We start from the raw sequence: 21,467 nt of genomic DNA, 5'->3' as shown, positions 1-21,467 counted from the left end.
CCTCCCCTACTTAATCCTAAAACTGTTCTTAGCACCTCACAGACAGAGCTTAGGTCCTAGATATCTGTCCTTGGCGTTGGCCACATTGATAAAAATTCCTCTCCTGTCTCACCACACTGACTCTTCAGCTGTTTGGCTCTCTTGGGGATTAGCCCTGCTCTTTTTAGAAACCCCTGGCCTGGGGCTGTGTGAACACAGAAAAATCTCATAGACACGAATTCTATTAGTTATTTCCCTCATAGCTGGGACAAACACCTGACAAAAGCCACTTAGGGAAGGAAGGGGTTATTCCACTCTTGGTTCGAGGGGACAGTCCATCATGGTGGGGAAGTCACAGTGGCAAGACTGTGAGGCTGCTGAACGCATTGCACCCTCATTCAGGAAGCAGAGAGATGGACGCTGGTGCTCATCTTGATTTCTCCTTTGTATTGAGAACACCAGACCATGGCACTGTTGGGCTCACTACTTAGGATGGGTTTTCCCACGACCAGGGATTTGTCTTCTAGGGGTGTTAGATCCTGCTGACAGTCAACACACATGAGCCACCACATGCTCTAAGTCTGGAGATGGCTTCTGCTTCCCCAGGAGCTCTTTTGGCCTAAACTGGATTAGACCCTACCTTATTTTTAATTTTTTTTTGGTCAGCATACAAAATCACAAGTTTCATGATAACACTGTCCCATGTGTGCATCATACCCCATCCCATCCCCCTTTCTTGCCCCTCCCATGTCTTATGATTCAACACTAGCAATAAAGATAGAAACTTGTTTCCACAGAGAGGTGTCTGGTGAATGCTACACTATAGGTAATTTGAGGGGTGGGGTGGAAGGAGTAGACATCCCTCCATACCAAATACTTGTACTTATACATTCAGGACTTTAAAGAAAAAACAAAATTGCCCATCCAGATCCCACACAGCAGCTAAGACTTCCCTGGAAACTGAGGTGACTGGTGTAGATGTAACCGTCTTGTTAAATAAGAAACACAGAGCCAAATACAGAGTTAATAGCCAAGAGGTCAGAGCAATAGCTGAGAGCTGAAAACCTTACCCTTCACTGCTGCTCTGTCTTTCCTGTCCGCAAGAGAGCTACTTCCTGTGTCCTGTCTTTTATATAGACTTTCTGTTCTGCCTTCTCATTGGTTGTAAACCCAGCCACATGACCTCCTCGTCACTGCCTGTCTGTACAGACCTCCAGGTCTTCTATGGTTGGTATTGAGATTAGAGGCGTGTGTTGCCATGCTGGCTGTATCCTTGAACACACAGAGATCCTGCCTAGCTCTGCCTCCCAAGTGCTGGGATTAAAGGTGTACACCACCACCACCCAGCTTCTGCTATGGCTTGCTCTGACCCCAAGGCAACTTTATTAACATACAAATAAAATCACATTTCAGTACAAATAAAATATCACCATAGACTGGGATAGAGCCACAGTCTCTCACTGAACTGGAAGCTCACCATTTTGGCTCTGCTGGTAGAGAGCTCTCCAGATCTGCCCATCTCCCCCGGCCCCCATGCTGGGTTACAAGGCACACACAGCCATGCCTGGCTGTGTACCTGGCTGCTGGGATTCAAATTCAGGTCCTCAGGCTTGTGTGGCAAGTGCTCTTACACCAAGCCATCTCCCCAGCCCATCTCCATTTCACAGATGAGGAAGGCATTTCCCGTTTCCAAGGCTACCTGACGTCCCTGGTGCTGACATGGAATGTGAACTCAGACTTGCATGTGTGACACTCGGGCAGACTTTCAGAAGACATATTGCTGATGAAATGTGGTGTGGCAACTTAACCAGCCTGGTGAGGGGGAGGCTGAGGAGGAGAAGTAGTTTGAGGTCAGTTCAAGCAACCTTGCAGAACCCTATATCCCCTGCCCTCAAAAATTCACATGAAGATGCCAATTATTCAAGCTACTAGAAGCCTTTCACATAAAGGAAATATGTGAATTACTTTAACAGTTTACAAATGCTTTTTTCCCATTATGTATTTTTTAGGTGGAGATCCTTATAATTTGTACAATGGTCAACCTGCTTTTAAACCTTCTAATACTTTACAAAACAAAATATTTAAGATAAATTGGTGGGTTAAATATCTGGGCTGGTGGAGTTTAGTAGGCAAGGGCACTTGTGGCTAATCTTAATGACCCGAGAAGGATCCCTGTGACCCACATGATGGAAGGAGAGAACTGACTCCTGCAAGTCCTCCGATCTTCAACCCTGAGGCATTTATTTCTGGGTAAAAGTTCATCTGCCTGAGGCTCTGAAGGTATGGGAAGACAACTCTGCTGAGTTAGGCTATGGCATTTTGTGCAAAGTCCTGAGTGGCTTTGTCACAGGGCAAATTTCTAATCTTGATGAACTTGGGCTTTTAAAACAAATGTCTTGTCTTGCACATACATTTCAGAAGCCCTCCAAGGGAGGCCACAGGTGGCACTGAATCTGCACCTCTGCTGGTATTTCAGAGCAGTACCCCAAGGGCTCTACAGTAATGCCGAAGAGCACGTGGTCTGCTATACATGTCCAAGTCAACCATGCAAAGAACCATTTCCTCACAGGTTTGATTAGAGACACTGCTTCTGGGGTTGGGGACCTATTGGCTGTAAGCTCTGACCTAGCACGGGCAAGGCCCGAGTCCCCAACCAAACCAAGCAAGAGGACAGAGCTTCTGCAACGCTGCTTTCCCCTCTCCTTCCCCAGTGGTGGCACCAAACCCAAGGCCTCACTTTGCTTCCCACTGTGTCCCAGCTCAAGATGCTCCTCTACAGCTTTCAATGACAAGTGGTACCTGTGGTCTCCCGGGCTTTCCGTACGTACCACATGGTTATTGGAGTCTGTACACCTGGGGGCACACTCACCCTTCAAGGCACCTGAGATGGCATGAGACAGGCGAAAGCACTGGGTGAAGTATTCTTGGAAGAGTTCAGACTGCAGGTTACCCAAGCCCTGTGCAGGACTACATGAAATTTGTGAAGTGGCTCCTCAAACTTTTGGCTGACTTTAAAAGTTCTGAAAATTGATGACTCAAAACAACAAGAAACCACAAGAAATCTCTCCTCAGGAGCCTGGGGGACGCACATGATGGTAAAAATGCTAAAAAAAAAAAAAATCAGCAAAACTGAACTGGGAGCAAGCAGGTCTGTACAGCCCACTGATGCTCGCTGGGAGTCTGGGGCAGAGAAGAGCTGCACTACCAAACCTCATCTTCAGATCGTGAGGCCTACCGTGTGAGGGCAGGAGCGAGGCCTGGAGGGTTAATGCAGTTCTTAAGGATGGGTTAGTTTCCCCAGACTGGTTAGAGAGCTGTATCCCATCCCCAGGTCTTGATTTGGTCATGCCCCTTTCCACTTCTCCAGAATACTATGACCATCAAGTGCCAGACCTGTGCCATGACTTTCCAGCCATGAAAATCATGAACCAAATAAGCCCTTTTCTTTATGTGCTATCTAGCATTAAGCATTCTGCTATAGAAACATAAAAACTGACTAAGATGCCCTTAAGCCCCTCAGGCACATTTCTCTGCTCTCTAACCCATGGGAAGAGGGGAATGATGTCGTGTTCTGTTAGATGTAAACTGCATTCATTATCTTTACAAAAGCTTCATTGCTTATTTTTATTTTATAAAAAGTTCTCCAAAGAAGATGAATTTTTCCTGAACTTATTTTGTAGACCAGGCTGGACTTGAACTCAGAAATCTGCCTGCTTCTGCCTCCAAAGTTTGGGATTAAAGGTGTGTGCCACCTCTACCTGGTGCACACTGCATTTTAAACAGCTAATACTGTATAATACTCTGTTCGACATGCAAACATGTCAACTAATGAGTTCACTGAGAATGCATCAGTCACTCAGAATTTCAAGGCTTCCAGACCATCATTGATTTTTTAGTTATTCGGGTTATTGGTTCAAGTCCTTGGGTGAGCTGAGCCACAGGAGAAGATTTTCCATTTAAAGCAACAGAACATGGGGCTATGACCCCCAAACGTGCTGATGCTCCTTCAGGGAAGACGGATAACACACAGTCAGGGTTTATGGTGAATGGTAGACTCCGAGGTTGAAAGGTCAAAGCTCATCTTGGTCACTTCTCTCACGTGAAGAAACCCATCGGCTGAGAATCACCTCCTGCAACCGAGCAAATGAGGGCTGGACTTCAGAAAAGACATGGGAGCCCCAAGCATGTAACACCATGACCCTCACACAGGACCCTGTCCACTGTCGCCACTGAACTAGAGCCCCAGCACACAGCAGCGGCCAAGGCCAGTCCCTGACCTAGTATGGCCAGCATTTGTTGGTTAGCCATGGAAGTGAGAAGTGAACGCTGGTTGACATTTTAGGAAGATCAGAACAGATGGAGGGAGGTGGCACCGGAGCCCTGGAGGCTGACAGGGGCTCTGACTGGGACCCTGGAGGCTGCCACCCACCTAGAGAGAGAAGGAAAACAAGGCACACAGCTGTGTGCAGGGAGCACAGGTTCTGTTGAAGTCTTTGGGACAGTGGTAAAGGGGGAGGGTTTAGAAACAGCAGCAGACCCTGGGGACTCAAGACAAACTTGGCAGCCCTGGCAGGGGAAAACCAGCCAGCACTAGAGGGCGTCTGCTTCAATGCAGGAGCAAGGAAGTGAGCTGTGTGGGTGTGCGAGGATCAGTGGCAGAACAGGCACTCAGTGTGAGCTAGGCCTTGTGTTTTCACCCTCAGCAATGAAGAAGTCACATGAGAAGTTTGAGGAGGGAGAGACAGCTAGTCTCTGGAGTGAGACCTGTGGGAGGGAGACCTGGCCTGGCTACAGCTGGAGATGGGGAAACCACAGGTAGACTGGCTAGGGCTGAGGGATGGTGGAGTCTAATGGGTTCAGTGAGACGGAGGGAGAGGCTTCCAGGGCCAGCAGAAGCTTTCCGTCACCGAGAAAAGATCCTTCCTGGCAGGCTTCCAGAGGATGCACTGGGAGCAGACTCTTGGGAGGCTGTGCTCCATCTCTACACGCACACACCTGAACTTGAATCCTCTTCATGCATTCTGGGGTCTCCATGTCTTCGCTAGTCATGGTAGAGGGTTTAATCAGGTAGCACAGCATCAGCTCCTGCAGAGAAACAAAGAAACCTCAATGTGCCAGTGTGTGAGGAGAGAAGCAGGCACCCCTGCCCGTCCCTGTGTACACCGAGCAATACACTGTGGTGTGCACTCACAGGGCACACCACCTTCTGCCTGGATCTGGCTCTTCTTTAAAGACCCGGCTTTTACAATCATCAAGAGGACGTGAACATGTGATAAAGTAGACAGCTGATTACATGGCTAAGATGGAAAACATACACTCCATATGTTATCAGATGGGGGAGACAGGTTGGCTCAGACTCATGATTCCCCTGTCTCCACTTTCCAAGTGCTGGGGTTATAGGCGTGTGCACCATACTCAGCTGTAAAATAACTTTACATTTTTATTATTTTAATTATATATATATCTTCGTGTCTGTGTAGGTAGGTGCCTGTGGAGGCTGGAAGAGGACATTGGATCTCCTGGAGTTGGAGTTATAGGCAGCTATGAGCTGCCTGATGTGAGTGCTCTGGTCCTCTGGAATGAAGAGCAATGTGAGCTCTGAGCCACTGGGCCCCGGTGACTTCAAAAAGTGAGAACAAAACAAAACGATCCTTTTTTTTTTGTTTATGTGTATGAGTGTGCTGTTGTGTATGTGTATGCCATGTGAGTGCAGATGCCAACAGAGGCCAGAAGGTGCCAGATCCTCAGGAGCTGGAGTTACAGGTGGTTGTGAGTTGTCTGATGTGGGTGCTGGGCTGAACTCAGGTCCTCTGCAAGAGCAGCAAGCGCTCTTAATCAAGAATCCATTTCTCCGTTCCTCCCACATTCCCACTTAAAAAAAATTCTACTATGTTTAAGAGAAAAACAAAGGAGCTATGTAAGTGACAGGCAAGGCTAAAGCTGTGCTACCTTAGAGACGTTCCCTGAGACTCTGCTCAAGGCAGCCAGTGACTTCCAGCTGAAAGGTCTGCGGAGGGGGCCCTCAAAGTTGTCGTCTACGAGCTCAACGATGACAGAATAGCTGGAAGGCAAGAGAGGCATCCTGAAGAGCCACAAAAAAGCTTGTTCAGACAGCAGTGTGTCTTACTAAAAACTGCGAAGGATTTCACAGCACCTGCTGTTAAAAGCCTAGACCCCTAAAGAGAATTACCAGTGACCAACTGGATGGATCAGCCCTTCTGGCTGATCGCATGCTTACCGACAGGAAGGAATAGAAATCTTTTTCTCAGTGTGAAAGCTGTAAATTCATACAACTGTTTGGATCCTTACACTCACCGGATTCTCTGAAGACTGTGCACAGACTAACTGGTGTTTAACACATCCATGCTGTGTATAGTGTAACAAGGTCAGTGTGTTATCATTTCCCTACAGTGCTGATCATGGAACCCAGGGCCTCACACAAGCATTTTGCCACCAAGATGCACCCCAGGCCCAGTCTGAAGCCTGTAGGAACATGCTTTTTGTTTTGAGACAGGGTCTCACTATGTAGTCTTGGTTAGCCTGGAACTTGCTATGTAGACCAGGCTGGCCTCAAACTTATTGAGCTCCACCTGCTTCCTCCTCAGAGTGCTGGGGTTAAGGGCATGTACTACCACACTTGGCCAGGAATATGACTTTTTAAAGATATATATATATATATGTATATGTATATATATATATGTATATGTATATATATATGTGTGTATGTGTGTGTATATATATATGTATATATATATGTATGTGTGTATGTATGTATGTATATATATATATATATATATATATATATATATATATATATATGCTGAAAGACATTTAAAGAAATGCCCAACATCCTTAGTCATCAGAGAAATGCAAATCAAAATGACTCTGAGATACCACCTTACACCTGTCAGAATGGCTAAGATAAAAAACACTAATGACAGTCTATGTTGGGGAGGATGTAGAGCAAGGGGAACACTCCTCCACTGCTGGTGGGAATGCAAATTTGTACAACCACTGCAGAAATCAGTGTGGCAGTTTCTCAGAAAATTGGGACTCGATCTACCTCAAGACCCAGCCATACCACTCTTGGGCATATACCCAAGGAATGCTCAATCATACCACAAAGGTACATGCTCAACTATGTTCATAGCAGCACTATTTGTAATAGCCAAAACCTGGAAACAACCTAGATGCCTGTTAAGTGAAGAATGGATTAAGAAAACGTGGTATGCCGGGCAGTGGTGGCACATGCCTGTAATCCTAGCACTCGGGAGGCAGAGGCAGGTGGATCTCTGTGAGTTCGAGGCCAGCCTGGTCTACTAGAGCTAGTCCAGGACAGGCTCCAAAGTTACAGAGAAACCCTGTCTCAAAACAAACAAACAAACAAACAAACAAACAAACAAAAAAAACCCCAAAACAAAAAAAACCCAACACGTGGTATATATACACAATGATACTACTCAGTAGAGAAAAACAATGACATCATGAAATTTGCAGGCTAATGGATGGAACTAAAAAATATTATCCTGAGTAAGGTAACCCAGACTCAGAAGGACAAACATGGTATGTACTAACTCATAAGTGGATTCTAGATATAAAGCAAAGAACAATCAGACTGCAACCCACAGAACCAGGGAGGCTACATAGCAGGGGGGACCCTAGGATGACTGTGGCTTAAATTTCCAGTTCCAGGGGATCTGACACCCTTATGCAGACAAAACACCAATGTACATAAGATAAAAATAAACTATTAAAAAAGTAAGTATAGGTATTTGCCTGCATGTGCTGTACACCATGTTCATGCCTGGTGTCTACGGATGCCAGAAGATAATGGACCCTCTTGTTGGGAGCTACCATGTGGATGCTAGGAACCAAACCTGGATCCTCTGGAAGAGCAGCCAGTGCTCTTAACCACTGAGTCATCTCTCCAACCCCAGGAATATGACTTTCTCCTGTCTTTCTTTCTTTCTCTCTCTCTCTCTTTCTTTCTCTCTCTCTCTCTCTCTCTCTCTTTCTCTCTCTCTTTCTTTCTTTCTTTCTTTCTTTCCCTTCCTTCCTTCCTTCCTTCCTTCCTTCCTTCCTTCCTTCCTTCCTTCCTTCCTTCCTTCCTTCCTTCCTTCCTTCCTTCCTTCCTTCTCTTCTCTCTCTCTCTCTCTCTCTCTCTCTTGAGACAGGATTTCACTGTGTAGCCCTGGCTGGCTAGCCTTGAACTCAGAGCTTCTCCTGCTTCTTCTTCCCAAGTGCTGGGATTAGAGACATGCACCACTATCATCATCCGGCTAGGAATATGACTTATAATTGTTACTGAGACACTGAAAATTAAACTTGAAGCCAGAAATTTCCTGTGTTTTTTCAATTAATTTATTTAAAAATTTCCAAACCTTGCATGGTAAAATGGAGGGCCTTTCCGATACAGCACTGCAAAGAAGAGAAAGGAGACGTTAACCCATCACAGCTAGGCCAGAGCAAAGCAAACACCCAGCTCTCTGCCTGAGGGCACTCAGCTCTCTGCCCTGCAGCCTGGCTTCAGATCCAAACTCCTCCTCCCAGAAACAAAGAAGTTGGTCAGATCTGCTGCCCAAACCACCCTCATCCACCCCACAAGCACCCCCAGAGTTAAACACAAGCCATTCTTTCTGGCTTTCTCTGGGGTTGGGGACTGAGTCCAGTGACTCACTCTGCCCAGCCCATACTCCTACCCACAAGTGGGTGTGTCTTTTTCCATGTGTGTGACATGGTAGAAAGAACATGAAGTCCATAAAATGTACAGCATTTGTGATTCGTTCCAAATCAACCAAATTCAGAGAGGGTGGGCCCCACTGCTGGGTGCTGTGCGGGTGTTGCCCTGGAGAAGAGCAGACCTCAGGATATTTTCAGGGAAGTCAAGGGTCACTTCTCAGCCTACACAGGTGTAGAAATCCAGGTCCTCGGGAGATGGAGCAGTAAGAACACATGCTGTTTGAGTTTAAGGACCTGAGTTTCAATCCTCAGCCACATAAAAGGTGGGTTATGGTTGCACATGCCTGGAACCCCGGCAGCAGGGGTGGAGAGGGCAGGGATGTGGTGTGGTGGGGGAAGAGAAGGGGGATGAGGGGGTGGTAGGTGGATCCCAAGGGCTTGCTGGCCAGCCCAGCCAAAACAGTGAGCTTCTGTTCTGGTTCACTGAGAAACTCTGTCTCAAGGCAATAAAGCAAAGAATGACAGAAGAAGCCACCTGATATCCTCTTCTGACCTCCTGATGCATGCTCACCTGCAGTCAAACGCATGCATCACACATGCATTCACATGCATGGGCTGGCAAGATGTCTCAGCAGGTAAAAATGCTTGGTATGAATGCCCTTACATTGTGTCCACACCATGGCACATGTGCCCATGCAAACCTCAGTTCATGCACACACTTATAAATAAAAACTAAAATAAACGAATAAATAGGAAAGAAATTCAGTCAAGAGGCTATACAAGATCCATAACCACACACTCCACCCAGTTACCAGTCTGCCTTTTTCATGGGACTCTGACACATGATGGGGTGCAGCCAGTCTGTAGAAATCAAAAACAGCCTCTCACTGAAGGAGCCTGGGCCTAAGGACTGTAGACCTCAGGGACCCTTTAGAGGCAGGTACTGGCTAGCTGTCTACCATGTCCACCTCACTTCCTCCAGGCTCTCAGTCCCTGAGTATCCAGGCCTGGCCCTGTGCTGTGTCATGTGTCTCGAGCAGAGTCTGTGCTCAGCACCTAGTGAGTGATCCTGAGAATCTGTGCTGAAGAAGGAGCAAACGGAAGCCTGGGGCCCTGAGCACCTGTCAGAGTTCACCTGGAGCCAACCGGAGATGCTCACTGGCTTTCATGTAAAGTACAAGTGAATGCTATGATGAGCCCCCAGGCCTGACATTTATAAATGAACAATGAATGCCAGGCCAAGTGCCGGAGGCCAAACTCTGTAAGTAACCAACAGCTATGCTACTACTGCTGCCACGTGCTAGTCCCGTGACACTGGGTGCCCCCTTGCTCCCACTAGAGGAAAGTTCACGGGAAGCTTGTTTCCCTTGAGCAATGGACACACTTTCCTTTTTGAAGACAGTGATTCTGGAGCTAGTTCAGGACCCCAGGACACAGTAGACTCCCTTCATTTAGCCTGCTGTTTCTATTTTCTGTGGTCACACTGCCATCAGAGTACTCATTTCTGATATACTGTGTTTCAGTATTCCTCAACTCAGTTCCCACCAAGTAAACATCCAAATACATTCAGACATCTCTCTACTTTTTTGGGTACAGCAATCGGATGAAGGTGGACCCAGAATCATTGCTTCCTGTCCAATCTCTGCCACCCCAGGTTGTGAGACTTTAGGCCAGTTACTAGCCTCTCTGCACTGGTTTCCGAGACTCTAAAATGAAGGCATGCTGGGTACAGTGACACACGTGTGTAATCCCAGCTAGGCAGGAAGCTGAGCCGGGAGGTTCATTCAACTGTGAGAGCAGCCTGGGCAATGCAGTGAAACTCCGTTTCAATACACAAATTAAAAAATGAAGCAGCCAAGGGTGATGCTTCAAGAAATGAAGGGCTTCTGTACGCCCTGAATCCATGTGTGGAACCAAATGTGCATCTTCACCCCACATTCTGGGAGGCTCAATGCTTTGAGTAAATCACGAGTTACATGGACACATCTCGGCCAGTCTTTTTCAGAAGCCCCCACAAAGATGTTTCATCAACATCACAAGATGGTGATAAGACAGAGCTCAGGCAAATTCAGAAACCAGCTGAGGTCACACAGGCAGCAAGAGGTAGAGCCGGCCGTGAATCCAAGAGCTCTCTCTGTTACCCATGCTGCCTTTCAACACACTGGACAGCCTTGCTTCAGTTCATATTTTGATCTTAGGATGAGAGTGGTGGAGACCTGCTAGGTAGGTAGAGTGGCCGTGACCACAGCAGTGAGAATGAGGAAGTCAGAAAGAAACAAAACAAGGCCACCCTGCTAAAAGATGATCTGGGATTAATGCAGCTATCTTGAAATATCTCCAGCAACTTGACCTAGTCCACCCCATGCATATCGTCTAGGATGGAACAAACAAAGGAGGCTTCCTCAAGAGAGATGGGCACATAGCAACCTACCAACCACTGTCCAGAAAGCAATCTCTGGGCTGCTGATAACCCATGAAGACTATCCTCCAATTCTAGGCAACTCTCTGGGGAATTCAGCTGTGCCCCCTTGGAAAAGGGTCATCTTAGCCATGCTTGTTGATTGTTTTTACCCACCGCAGAGGGTGGGGAGGGTCATAGGCCTCACCTGAGTATCCAGCACTCCTACCACCTGTGGTATGCAACTGAGCCTTAATTACATGTGACCTAGGCGAGGGGTTAGAGTATATAGGCCTGGGAAGACTAGGAGCACCCACAGCACTGTAAGTAGCCCCAATAAACTGACTAGCTCCCCAGAGTAAACTTTGGCAGACTTGTCCCTCAGTTCTTCACTGGGACATTAGGAGAAGGGGTAGATACTGCTTATGTCTCTCTCTGGGAAAGAATTCTAGTAACACCAGGTTAAACACAGCCTATTTTAGAGCATTACAATCTTGATTTTGTTTTGTTTGTTTTTGAGACAGGGTTTCTCTGTATAGCTTTGGAGCCTGTCCTGGAACTCACTCTGTAGACCAGGCTGGCCTCAAACTCACAGAGATCCGCCTGCCTCTGCCTCCTGAGTGCTGGGATTAAAGGCTTTAATCCATCACTGCTTCGCTTTAATTTTTTATTATATAGGTGTTTTGCCTGCATGAGTTTTTTTGTGCACCACATGTGTGTTTGGTGTCCAACAGAGGCTAGAAGAGGAAGTAGGAGTCTCTGGAATTGGAGTCACAGAGGGTTGTTACCCACCATGTGGTCGTTAGGAATCAAACCCAGGGCCTCTGGAAGAGCAGCCAGTGCCCTGAACTGCTGAGTCACCTCTCCAGCCCCAGCATTAAGAATTTTAATGACTGCAGGCCCAGCTTTCCCAACCAGCTTCTCCTCCATTTTGGTCCTTTTTAGTCATTGATAAGACAGCATTCAAAGGGTCACTTCAAAGACTTTCATCCCCCCCCAATCCCAGCTCTGGTCCCAGCCTGCCTCCCTGGGGAGCTATGTTCTCCACACACTGTGCAGTTCCTGAGACCTGCTAATCCTCTTCTGCCTTAGCTTCTGTGCTTGCTGTTTGCTCTGCCCAGCAAGCCCTTCCCAGACACACAACTCCCTCTCACTATGCTCACAACTCTCATGGGATCCCTGGGAGGCAGTGACATGCCTGTGAGCCTGCACACTAGAATCCAAAGCTTGAAAGTGACTGGTCCTCGAGACCACTCGGCAGGGTCCTGGAGGAAGGAGCTCCAGTGGCCTACAGAAGAGCAAAGGGCTGTCACAGGGGTGCCCAGCACCAAGCCTGACAGTGTGTGCTCAATAAACGACAGCTGGGCTATCACCACAGCTCCAGAACGCTCTTATCTGGAGGATGAGGTGGGTGAAGCTGTGAGAACACAGGCCTGACCAAAATCACACAAGCTCATGGCTGAGCGGCAGGATGTGCCACACAACTCTCGTCTACGATCAGGAAAGCCTGCGTCTGCCTGTAAGCTCCCCCCCAACCCCCACTTCTTACTCCCGGGATTGAACCCATCCCATCCAAATATCCAGCATTTGTATCCAAATCATCAACATCACAGATAGCCAACCCAACCTCCCAACAGAATGGGCTGACCCTGTCCTCGAATCTGCCATACACACCAAGAGCTACTCACACAGATCTGTTCCATACTTGAGCCCCACTTTGGGTACCCAGCCTTTGCTTCGGAAGTAGTGGTAGGCCATGTAGGTAGTCCTGAAGGTGGGCTGGACAGCAGTGAAGGCTTGCCAGAGCTTCACTATTGTTAAAGGCTCCTAAAGTTGTTTTAAAAAGAAGACATTAGTTTGCATGTATTCACTCTACCCAGTACGGGAGTAGACATCCAGATGTGCATGGTACTATAGCAGCAATGGAGACAAACGAGAGGGCTTCATTCAGGAGACTAGACCCACACTGTCTATGTGTCGGCAACCACCATGTGTGGCTCCTCACAACACAGGTGCTACTGTGGGTCTATCTCAGCATAAAAAACACAAAACCAAACCAAACCAAACCCACAAGCAATTAAGTCATGTGAACTTAATCACACTCTTTCCCCTTGCAGTGCTGGGTGTGCAAAACATGGCCTTGTACATGCTGAGGCAAGTGCTCTACCACTGAGCTGCAGCCCAGCCCTCTCGCAGTTAAAAAGCTATGCACATATTGTTAAAATTGTTTTTGTAGGTGGAGGGACTGCTTTTTTGAGACAGAGTCTCACAATTGTAGCCCAGGTTGGCCTTGAACTTGCAGTCTTCACGCATTTGCTTCCAAGTGCCACCAGAAAAGTCTCCAATGACCTATGAGGCTCCCACCAGAGGCTCTCATTCATCTCTTTTGAAGCAGGGCTTTAGAGAAGCCAGAAAAGGAAACACTGAGGCTGGGGTGCAGCTTAGTGATAGAGCATGGGCTCAGCATACATAGGCTCCAGGATCCATCCTTGGGAGAGGGAGAGGAAAGGCTAACATTTAGGAATGAGAAACAGCAAAGGCCAAGGGCATCAGAGGCCATATAAAAAGGTGGGAGGGTGGGGATCTGGGTAATGACATTCTAGGCAAAGGAACCAGTGTGTGATGTTGGACTCAAGTGTAAGAAGCCCACCAGAGCTTGTTGAAATCCACCACCCTTTAGTGAGCAGCTACTGCAATGCCAGGCCAGGCTCAGGCAAGTGAAAAATAATTTTTTTAAAAAGATTTATTTATTTATTCATTTATTGTGTATACAGAAGAGGTAGCCAGATCTCATTACAGATGGTTGTGAGCCACCATGTGGTTGCTGGGAATTGAACTCAGGACCTCTGGAAGAGCAGTCGGCGCTCTTAACCTCTGAGCCATCTCTCTAGCCTGAAAAATAATTTTTTAAGTGAAATTTTCATTAACGACCCAAAGATGATCCCTGGCTCCATCTTAGCTTTCAGATAGAAAAGTGGCCACCTGACAGTGCAGTGCGATAACCCAGCTGTGCTCAGGCCACCTGACAGTGCAGTGTGATAACCCAGCTGTGCTCAGGCCACCTGACAGTGCAGTGCGAAAACCCAGCTGTGCTCAGGCCACCTGACAGTGCAGTGCGATAACCCAGCTGTGCTCAGGCCACCTGACAGTGCAGTGCGATAACCCAGCTGTGCTCAGGCCACCTGACAGTGCAGTGCGAAAACCCAGCTGTGCTCAGGCCACCTGACAGTGCAGTGTGAAAACCCAGCTGTGCTCAGGCCACCTGACAGTGCAGTGCGATAACCCAGCTGTGCTCAGGCCACCTGACAGTGCAGTGCGAAAACCCAGCTGTGCTCAGGCCACCTGACAGTGCAGTGCGATAACCCAGCTGTGCTCAGGCCACCTGAGAGTGCAGTGTGAAAACCCAGCTGTGCTCAGGCCACCTGACAGTGCAGTGTGATAGATAACCCAGCTGTGCTCAGGCCACCTGACAGTGCAGTGCGATAACCCAGCTGTGCTCAGGCCACCTGACAGTGCAGTGCGAAAACCCAGCTGTGCTCAGGCCACCTGACAGTGCAGTGCGAAAACCCAGCTGTGCTCAGGCCACCTGACAGTGCAGTGTGATAGATAACCCAGCTGTGCTCAGGCCACCTGACAGTGCAGTGTGAAAACCCAGCTGTGCTCAGGCCACCTGACAGTGCAGTGCGATAACCCAGCTGTGCTCAGGCCACCTGACAGTGCAGTGTGAAAACCCAGCTGTGCTCAGGCCACCTGACAGTGCAGTGTGATAGATAACCCAGCTGTGCTCAGGCCACCTGACAGTGCAGTGCGATAACCCAGCTGTGCTCAGGCCACCTGACAGTGCAGTGTGATAGATAACCCAGCTGTGCTCAGGCCACCTGACAGTGCAGTGTGATAGATAACCCAGCTGTGCTCAGGCCACCTGACAGTGCAGTGTGATAGATAACCCAGCTGTGCTCAGGCCACCTGACAGTGCAGTGCGATAACCCAGCTGTGCTCAGGCCACCTGAGAGTGCAGTGTGAAAACCCAGCTGTGCTCAGGCCACCTGACAGTGCAGTGCGATAACCCAGCTGTGCTCAGGCCACCTGACAGTGCAGTGCGATAACCCAGCTGTGTCCAGAGAGGGGCCTTGAACAGAACAAGAATGTTTTCCAGGTTGCAGCAGAAAACAGTCAGAAGTAACTGGGTGGGTTTGGAAAGTGTCTTTCCTTGTTCTATTGCTTTGGGAAAGATTCAACCCTTCAGCTGGCTGGGGCTCAGTTGCTCTATAAGACATGGCTCAGTTCATCTTACGCTTTAATTCCACAAATAGGGCTGGGCCACAGCTCACTGGTAGAGCACGTGCTTAGCATCAACAAGGCACTGGGCTCGGTCCCCAGACAACAAATGGCTCCCATAAACACCTAGGATTAGTTTTTGTACCTATATGTGTGGCTAAGTCTCCCCAAGAAGGTGGAGTCCCAGCAGGGTGCCCGAGGATCCCTAAGAAGTGTTGTTCTTTGCCTCCCTTCCTCTTCTTTATTGTATTTTATGTACTCTGAATGGGCATTACATCAGCAAGGTTCTGAATTCAAAAAAGACAAAAGAAGTCCAGTGACAATGTCCAGTGACAGCCTACTCCCTCTTCATCTGCCTAGAGGTCAGCAAAAACCCTGGCCAAGGTGAAACCACAGACTTTGAAGTCACCCAGATATGGGTTTACTAGCCAATTCTAACCATACTAGCCAGGTGGCCTTGGCTGAGTTACTTATTTTCTCTGAGCCTCAGTGAGCTTGTTAATGCAGCTCCTACTAGAGGCAAAAAGGATTGGAAACAGCACAGCCAAGCTCGGCACCATGGTTCACACTTGGTGTGTTCCGGCCCTGCCTAGGCTACAAATGGAGCTCTTGATTCAAAAACAAAAACAAAGGACTGGAGAGACGGCTCAGGGGTTAAGTAAGAGAACAGCCCATTCCTAGCATCTACACGGCAGCTCGTAACTGTCTGTGCTCTAGTTCCAGGAGATCCAATGCCTTCTCTGGCCTCTGTGGACACCAAGCATGAATGGGCTGCACAAACATGCAGGCAAAATGCTTATATACATAAAGTCAAATAAATAATACCAGTGAATTTAAAAGGTCTGACACAGCATGTGCAGGAACTATGTATCAGTGACTTTGATTATTTTTGCAGTGTTAGGCATGGATCAAGGCCTTAAACATGTTAAGCAGACACTCTGCTCCTGAGCTGCACCCAGCCTGCAGCTTTGCTTTTTGTTGGTGATTTTAGAATCATCCAGAGACAGTATTCTTGTATAACAAGCTGTACTTCTGCAGGTTCTGAGAAAGACACAATCTAAAAGGTCACCCTGGTTTGTGCCTGAACTGCTTCAGTTGAGGCTCCAAACCCAAAACTTACAGAAAAAAGGCAATTCCTATTTTTTTTTTTCCAGTCAAAGTCGTTACATTTGCATTAAAGCTCCATGGGAAGGGGTTCAACCTACTGTCAACAGGGGAACTGTGAGATTATATGCATATAGAACTTACCTTCTCATAGTAAATACTTAAACATCCCAGGGCGTAGGCCAGGAAGAAAGCCTACAACAAAGCAAGGAAAGTCTTCATTAGAAGCATGCTGCTCTCCTAGGGTGGGCATGGAAGCAACCATCTCGCACACCCTTGGTTCACCCCAGAAATAAAAATAGCTTTCTGACAAAGCCAACATGTTTCCAAACGCTAATCTAATCCCAACAGCCACGTGCCTTTGTCCTGGGGCAGTCAGGACAGTCCACTATGGTTCTCAGGTCTCAGGTGCCCAGGAGATGGGGTGGTGGGCAGTACTAAAAGATGGCTTGTTGACACTGGGTTACTTTGTATTTTATTGACTGCAGTGCTGCAGACCGAGGCCCTCCTATGCCTGAACTACCTTACCAGACTACACCCAACCTGACTTTTCTAACATCAAAGTATCCAAAAAGACAAGAGATATGCTACCCCAAATAATTACAAATGGTCCCTGCCTCCAGGTGCAGAGCAGAAGGGTTCTGAGTACAAACAGGACTTGGCTCTTTTCTTCACTGTCCCCTCCTGTCCAACCTGGTGTACATGTGGCAAAAGGGGCCAGAAAGCTGAAAGGTGCAAAAATGTCCAGGGATGAGAGGGTGCAGGGCCTAGCACCTCAGGGACCTCATTGGAACCACCCAGAGCCACTGGACACTGATGTTCTCCATAGCTGCAGCTCTCCAAGGCTGTCTGGAGGTCCTGGGTCTCAAATTCAAAATTATCTGCCTCATTTGTGCTCTTGCTGATCAGGGAGGCCACAGGTAGACAGAAAAGCCCAAGGCCTGCGGTGAGATCACGGCAGAGCCCACCACAGCCAGACTTCTCCATGATCTGCAAAACAGGACTCAATATTCTTAGTTTGGAAAATGTTGTGGAATATTAGTTTGAAATGTGTTACATTCGTTTATGCCATGAAATATTTGCTTAATGATGCAAAGATGTGTTGCATTCTTTTATGTTGCATTTGTTTAACTCTGTGAAGCTGTGTTACTGTGCCTGCCTAAAACACCTGATGGTCTAATAAAGAGCTGAACAGCCAATAGTGAAGCAGGAGAAAGGATAGGCGGGGCTGGCAGGCAGAGAGAATAAATAGAGGAAGAGATGAGAAGAGAAGGGGAGAAGGGAGAAAAGGAGGAGAGGAGACCAGCCAGCTATGGAGTAAGAAGTAAAGAAAGGAATAAAGAAGAGAAAGGTAAAAAGCCCAGAAGCAAAAGGTAGACAGGATAATTTTTTTTTAAAGCTGGCTAGAAACAAGCCAAGCTAAGGCCACGCATTTATAAGTAATAAATCTCTGAATATTTACTTGGGATCTGGGTGGCACACCCCCAAAGAGCAAAGAGTTTAAAAAAAAAAAACTACAGGAAAACAGTTATTTTTCATAAAAATACTATTTAGAGCAGATGTGGTAGCTCAGAAGCTCCTCCCAGAATATGGCCAGGCCTTCCCACTCTTGCTCTCTGCCATGTCAATGGTCCTTTCCACACACAGGCTCAAGCAACTCTTTTACTGTCTCCTCCAGAGAACTTGCTTTTGTCTGGAAATGTCTTTCATCCATGGACCTCCCTGAGGAGAAGACCAAATCAGAAAGAGTGATGCTGTCCCCCAGCCTACAGGACAGTCCAGCTCCCCTTTGGTGAGGGCTCAATGCCCGTGTTGAAAGAATGAAAGGAACCCCAAGCCTTGTCTTAGCTTAGGCACAGGCAGCTAGATCCCCCGGGGGTTCTGTACCTGCCTCAGCTTGCTTCTCCAGGGGCCTGCATGTCCCGAGGCTGGTCTAGTTCTGTGTTGCCCACAGCCTGCAGGCCGCCTGCAACCTTGCCTTGGTCACACTCTTTTCATTACCTTTCCTGACACTAAATACTGCAGGTTTTGGATAGACCAGCGTGACCAGAAACGCCACGAAAAAGATAAAGCTGTCTCTCCAGGTGATAAGTTCCCTTCATTTTGCCAAATTTGCATTTCTTGGGTCAGAACGGTACAATACACAAATAAATAAATAGATAACCAGCCTCAAAGGATCAGAATGGAGACGGAATAAGGTCTAGCGGACTTATTCAAGTTTTCACTGAGGTGGTTTAAATTGATTTAATTTTTAATTTTTATTTTATGCGTATGGGTGTTTTGCCTGCATGTATGTGTGTGCCAGGGACCCAAGAAGTGTGCCAGAAGAAGTGTGAGATCCCCTGGAACTGGAGCCACCACATGGGTATGGGAACAGGACTTGGGTCCTCTTGAGGTTAAGAGCCAGTGCTTAACCATTATGTCTCCCATCTCACTGAAGTATTTTTGTTTGGAATCAAATCCTCACGAAGCTGGCATCACCAGCAAGCTCTCTTTTGGGTGCTAAGGTGGAGGTGAACCTGTGACAGTTTTTCCATCACACCGCTTATTCCAGTTAGGGCCCACAGCACTGGAAAACCAGCTCTCAAAGGCACACCTGTCTGAAGCTTTGGAGCAGCCTGGCTCAGTGGTCACATGACTCCTTAAAGGAAGACCCACAGAGAGCTTGTACGTGAGAGAGCACATTATCAGCCAAGTGGTAGTCTGCCATGGGCATGGTTCAAGAGCAGGACAGGGAAGAAGCCACTATCTGCGTTACACCTGTCAGTGTCCAGCAGAGGAAAAGGCAGAAGCCACTTATGGGATGCAGTCACTGTGAGTTCTTCCTAATTTATGATGGGTGTCAACAATTTGAGAGAACTAGCTGTGGGGGAGGGAATGAAGGCTGACTGGCACCTGCCGGGAAAGACCTGTGCATGCGCCTTTGATTTGTGTTACGTTAATGTGATATTGATCCTGAACATGAACTCAGAATTGTTACACTGAGTAAGAGGAAGGGAGTGTATCTGTAACACCCCTCCCACCTTTTCCCTTAAGCTTTCCCTTAGCAAGCCACAAGCTTCTACAAGCTACACTCAAACCAAATTTCACTGCTCATTTTAAATTTAGAGGAAAAAACAGATAAAAGCACCTGCCATTTTGTGTCAGGACAACAGAGAGAATCAGAAATAAAACTGTGGCCATGTCCACCTAGGGACGTCGCATCCACGTCGTTGTGTGCCTTCCAGGAGAGGCACCTGACACACGCCGTATTTCATTTGATCATTACTCAAACCGTCTGGGGGAAACAGCCTGGGACGTCACCATCAGAAAACTGAGGGATACCGTCTCTTGTGTGCTTTGTTGATGAGGCCAGTCTTTTCTCCTATAGCGCGACTCTTAAATGGTCTTTATTAATAAAACAAACCTGGGAACCAGGTATTGGGGTAAATTCTGAAAGATCAGAGAAACAGAACAAGCCACAGCTAACCTCACCCTGCCAATTCCTCAGCTGATCTCGTTTCCTCAATCTGAAAGCTTCTGAGTCTTCATCGGAATGGATCTCTGCTCAACTGCTACTGCTCAAAAGCTTAACAGAGGCTAGTTCCTGGTCCTCACACCTTATATACCTTTCTGCTTCCTGCCATCACTTCCTGGGATTAAAGGCATATGTTACAATGCCTGGCTGTTTCCAGTGTGGCTTTGAACTCAGAGATCCTGATGTATTTCTGCCTCCAGAATGCTAGGATTAAAGGCGTGTGTGCCACCATTTTCTGGCCTCTATGTCTGTCTAGCAGCTGTTCTGTTCTCTAACCCCAGATAAATTTATTAGGGTGCACAATATATTGGGGAACATAATATCACCACATTCTCCCTACTTATCTTTTGTTTTTTGAGACAGGGTTTCACTGCGTATCCCTGTCTGACCTGGAACTTGATATGTACCTCAAGCTGACCTGGAATTCACCTTGCTTCTGCCTCCCAGTGCTGGGCTTAAAGGTGTGGGCTACCATGCTCAGACCCATTTATCTTTGTCTCTTACTTCACCTCTGTCTTTAATGTGGAGGGGAGCAAACCCAGGGTTGCAGGCATGCTAAGCAAATGCTGGGCCATGGAGTTATGATCTTGACCATTGTTATCTATTGCCATTTCTCATTGGCAGCTCACAGCAAATGCTTCAGAGTTCAGGCTGTAGAGTCAGATAGCTCAGGTCCAAGTACTGATCTTGAGCAACAAATTTAACCAGCCTGAGGTTCAGTTTCTTCCCCAGAGAGATCACAACAGGATCTAGGGTGATATGAGGACTTGAGATAATACACAAATCAGTCAGAATCACTAAGACCATGCACACGGAACTGAAGACCAGCACACACACTATTCCATTGTTCTCATTGTGTGTGACTTCCTCTTGAGCCCTGGAGCTGAGCCCACATAATTATGGGCCAATGAGAGACACTACTGTGGCTGTCCTCTGGAGCAGGTGATGCAGATGAGGCAGGAGCTGCCCCAGGAGCTCCCTTCCTCTGCCCCAACTGCAGATGCCCAGAAGAACAGGGCGGAGGAGGAGGTTTTTCCTGCTCACATCTCCAGTACCTACCCTGCCCTGCCCAGCCCGACACACAGGAGGTCCTCCGGACACACTGGCTGAACAAAAGACCACATTAGGAGGGACACAGCCCTCCAAGGTCCCGCCAGCCTCTTTCTCCCAACAGTCTGCCATAGGGCTTACATGGAGGCTCTCACCACCTAAGGATAGTTACTGTGTGCAAAGGATGGAGAATCATGGTGCATGAACAATGGGATTTCATTTGACCAGAAAGAAAAACGAAGATCATATATGAAGCAAAATAAGCCAGGCTCAGAAGGCCAAATTCTGCAGGTTTCCCCCATCAAATGTAGACTCTATATTTGAATTTATGTGTGTTGGTCATAAAAATAGAAAGGATACTGTGAGAGCAGGATGAGATCTTCAGGGAGGGGGGATGGGAAGAAAAGAAGGTAATGGGATCCAGATGGGAGCAGGCGGTGTTTATCTGAGGGCAGCAAGAGG

General features: G+C 47.6%; 1 protein-coding gene across 4 annotated transcripts in view; it reads right to left on the bottom strand.

The window, feature by feature from the left end:
• Positions 1–3,684: 3,684 nt before the first annotated feature.
• Tsen2 (tRNA splicing endonuclease subunit 2) overlaps positions 3,685–21,467 on the bottom strand; it is a 39,493-nt gene continuing 21,710 nt past the window's right edge. For 3 of the 4 annotated variants that reach the window (XM_036182566.1, XM_036182568.1, XM_036182567.1), the window contains 6 exons: positions 16,583–16,633; positions 12,745–12,883; positions 8,361–8,397; positions 5,929–6,040; positions 4,975–5,064; positions 3,685–4,109 (listed from right to left, as the gene is read on the bottom strand). In XM_036182566.1, coding sequence (XP_036038459.1) covers positions 4,050–4,109; positions 4,975–5,064; positions 5,929–6,040; positions 8,361–8,397; positions 12,745–12,883; positions 16,583–16,633 — 489 coding nt within the window. In that variant the 3' untranslated portion in view covers positions 3,685–4,049. Of the gene's footprint in view, positions 4,110–4,974; positions 5,065–5,928; positions 6,041–8,360; positions 9,520–12,744; positions 12,884–16,582; positions 16,634–21,467 lie in introns of those variants that run through there. The other variant, XR_004944551.1, reaches the window with a different exon arrangement.

Source organism: Onychomys torridus, chromosome 3, assembly GCF_903995425.1.
Source record: "Onychomys torridus chromosome 3, mOncTor1.1, whole genome shotgun sequence".
NCBI lineage: Eukaryota > Metazoa > Chordata > Mammalia > Rodentia > Cricetidae > Onychomys > Onychomys torridus.
This window is presented reverse-complemented; position numbering and strand designations above follow the sequence as displayed.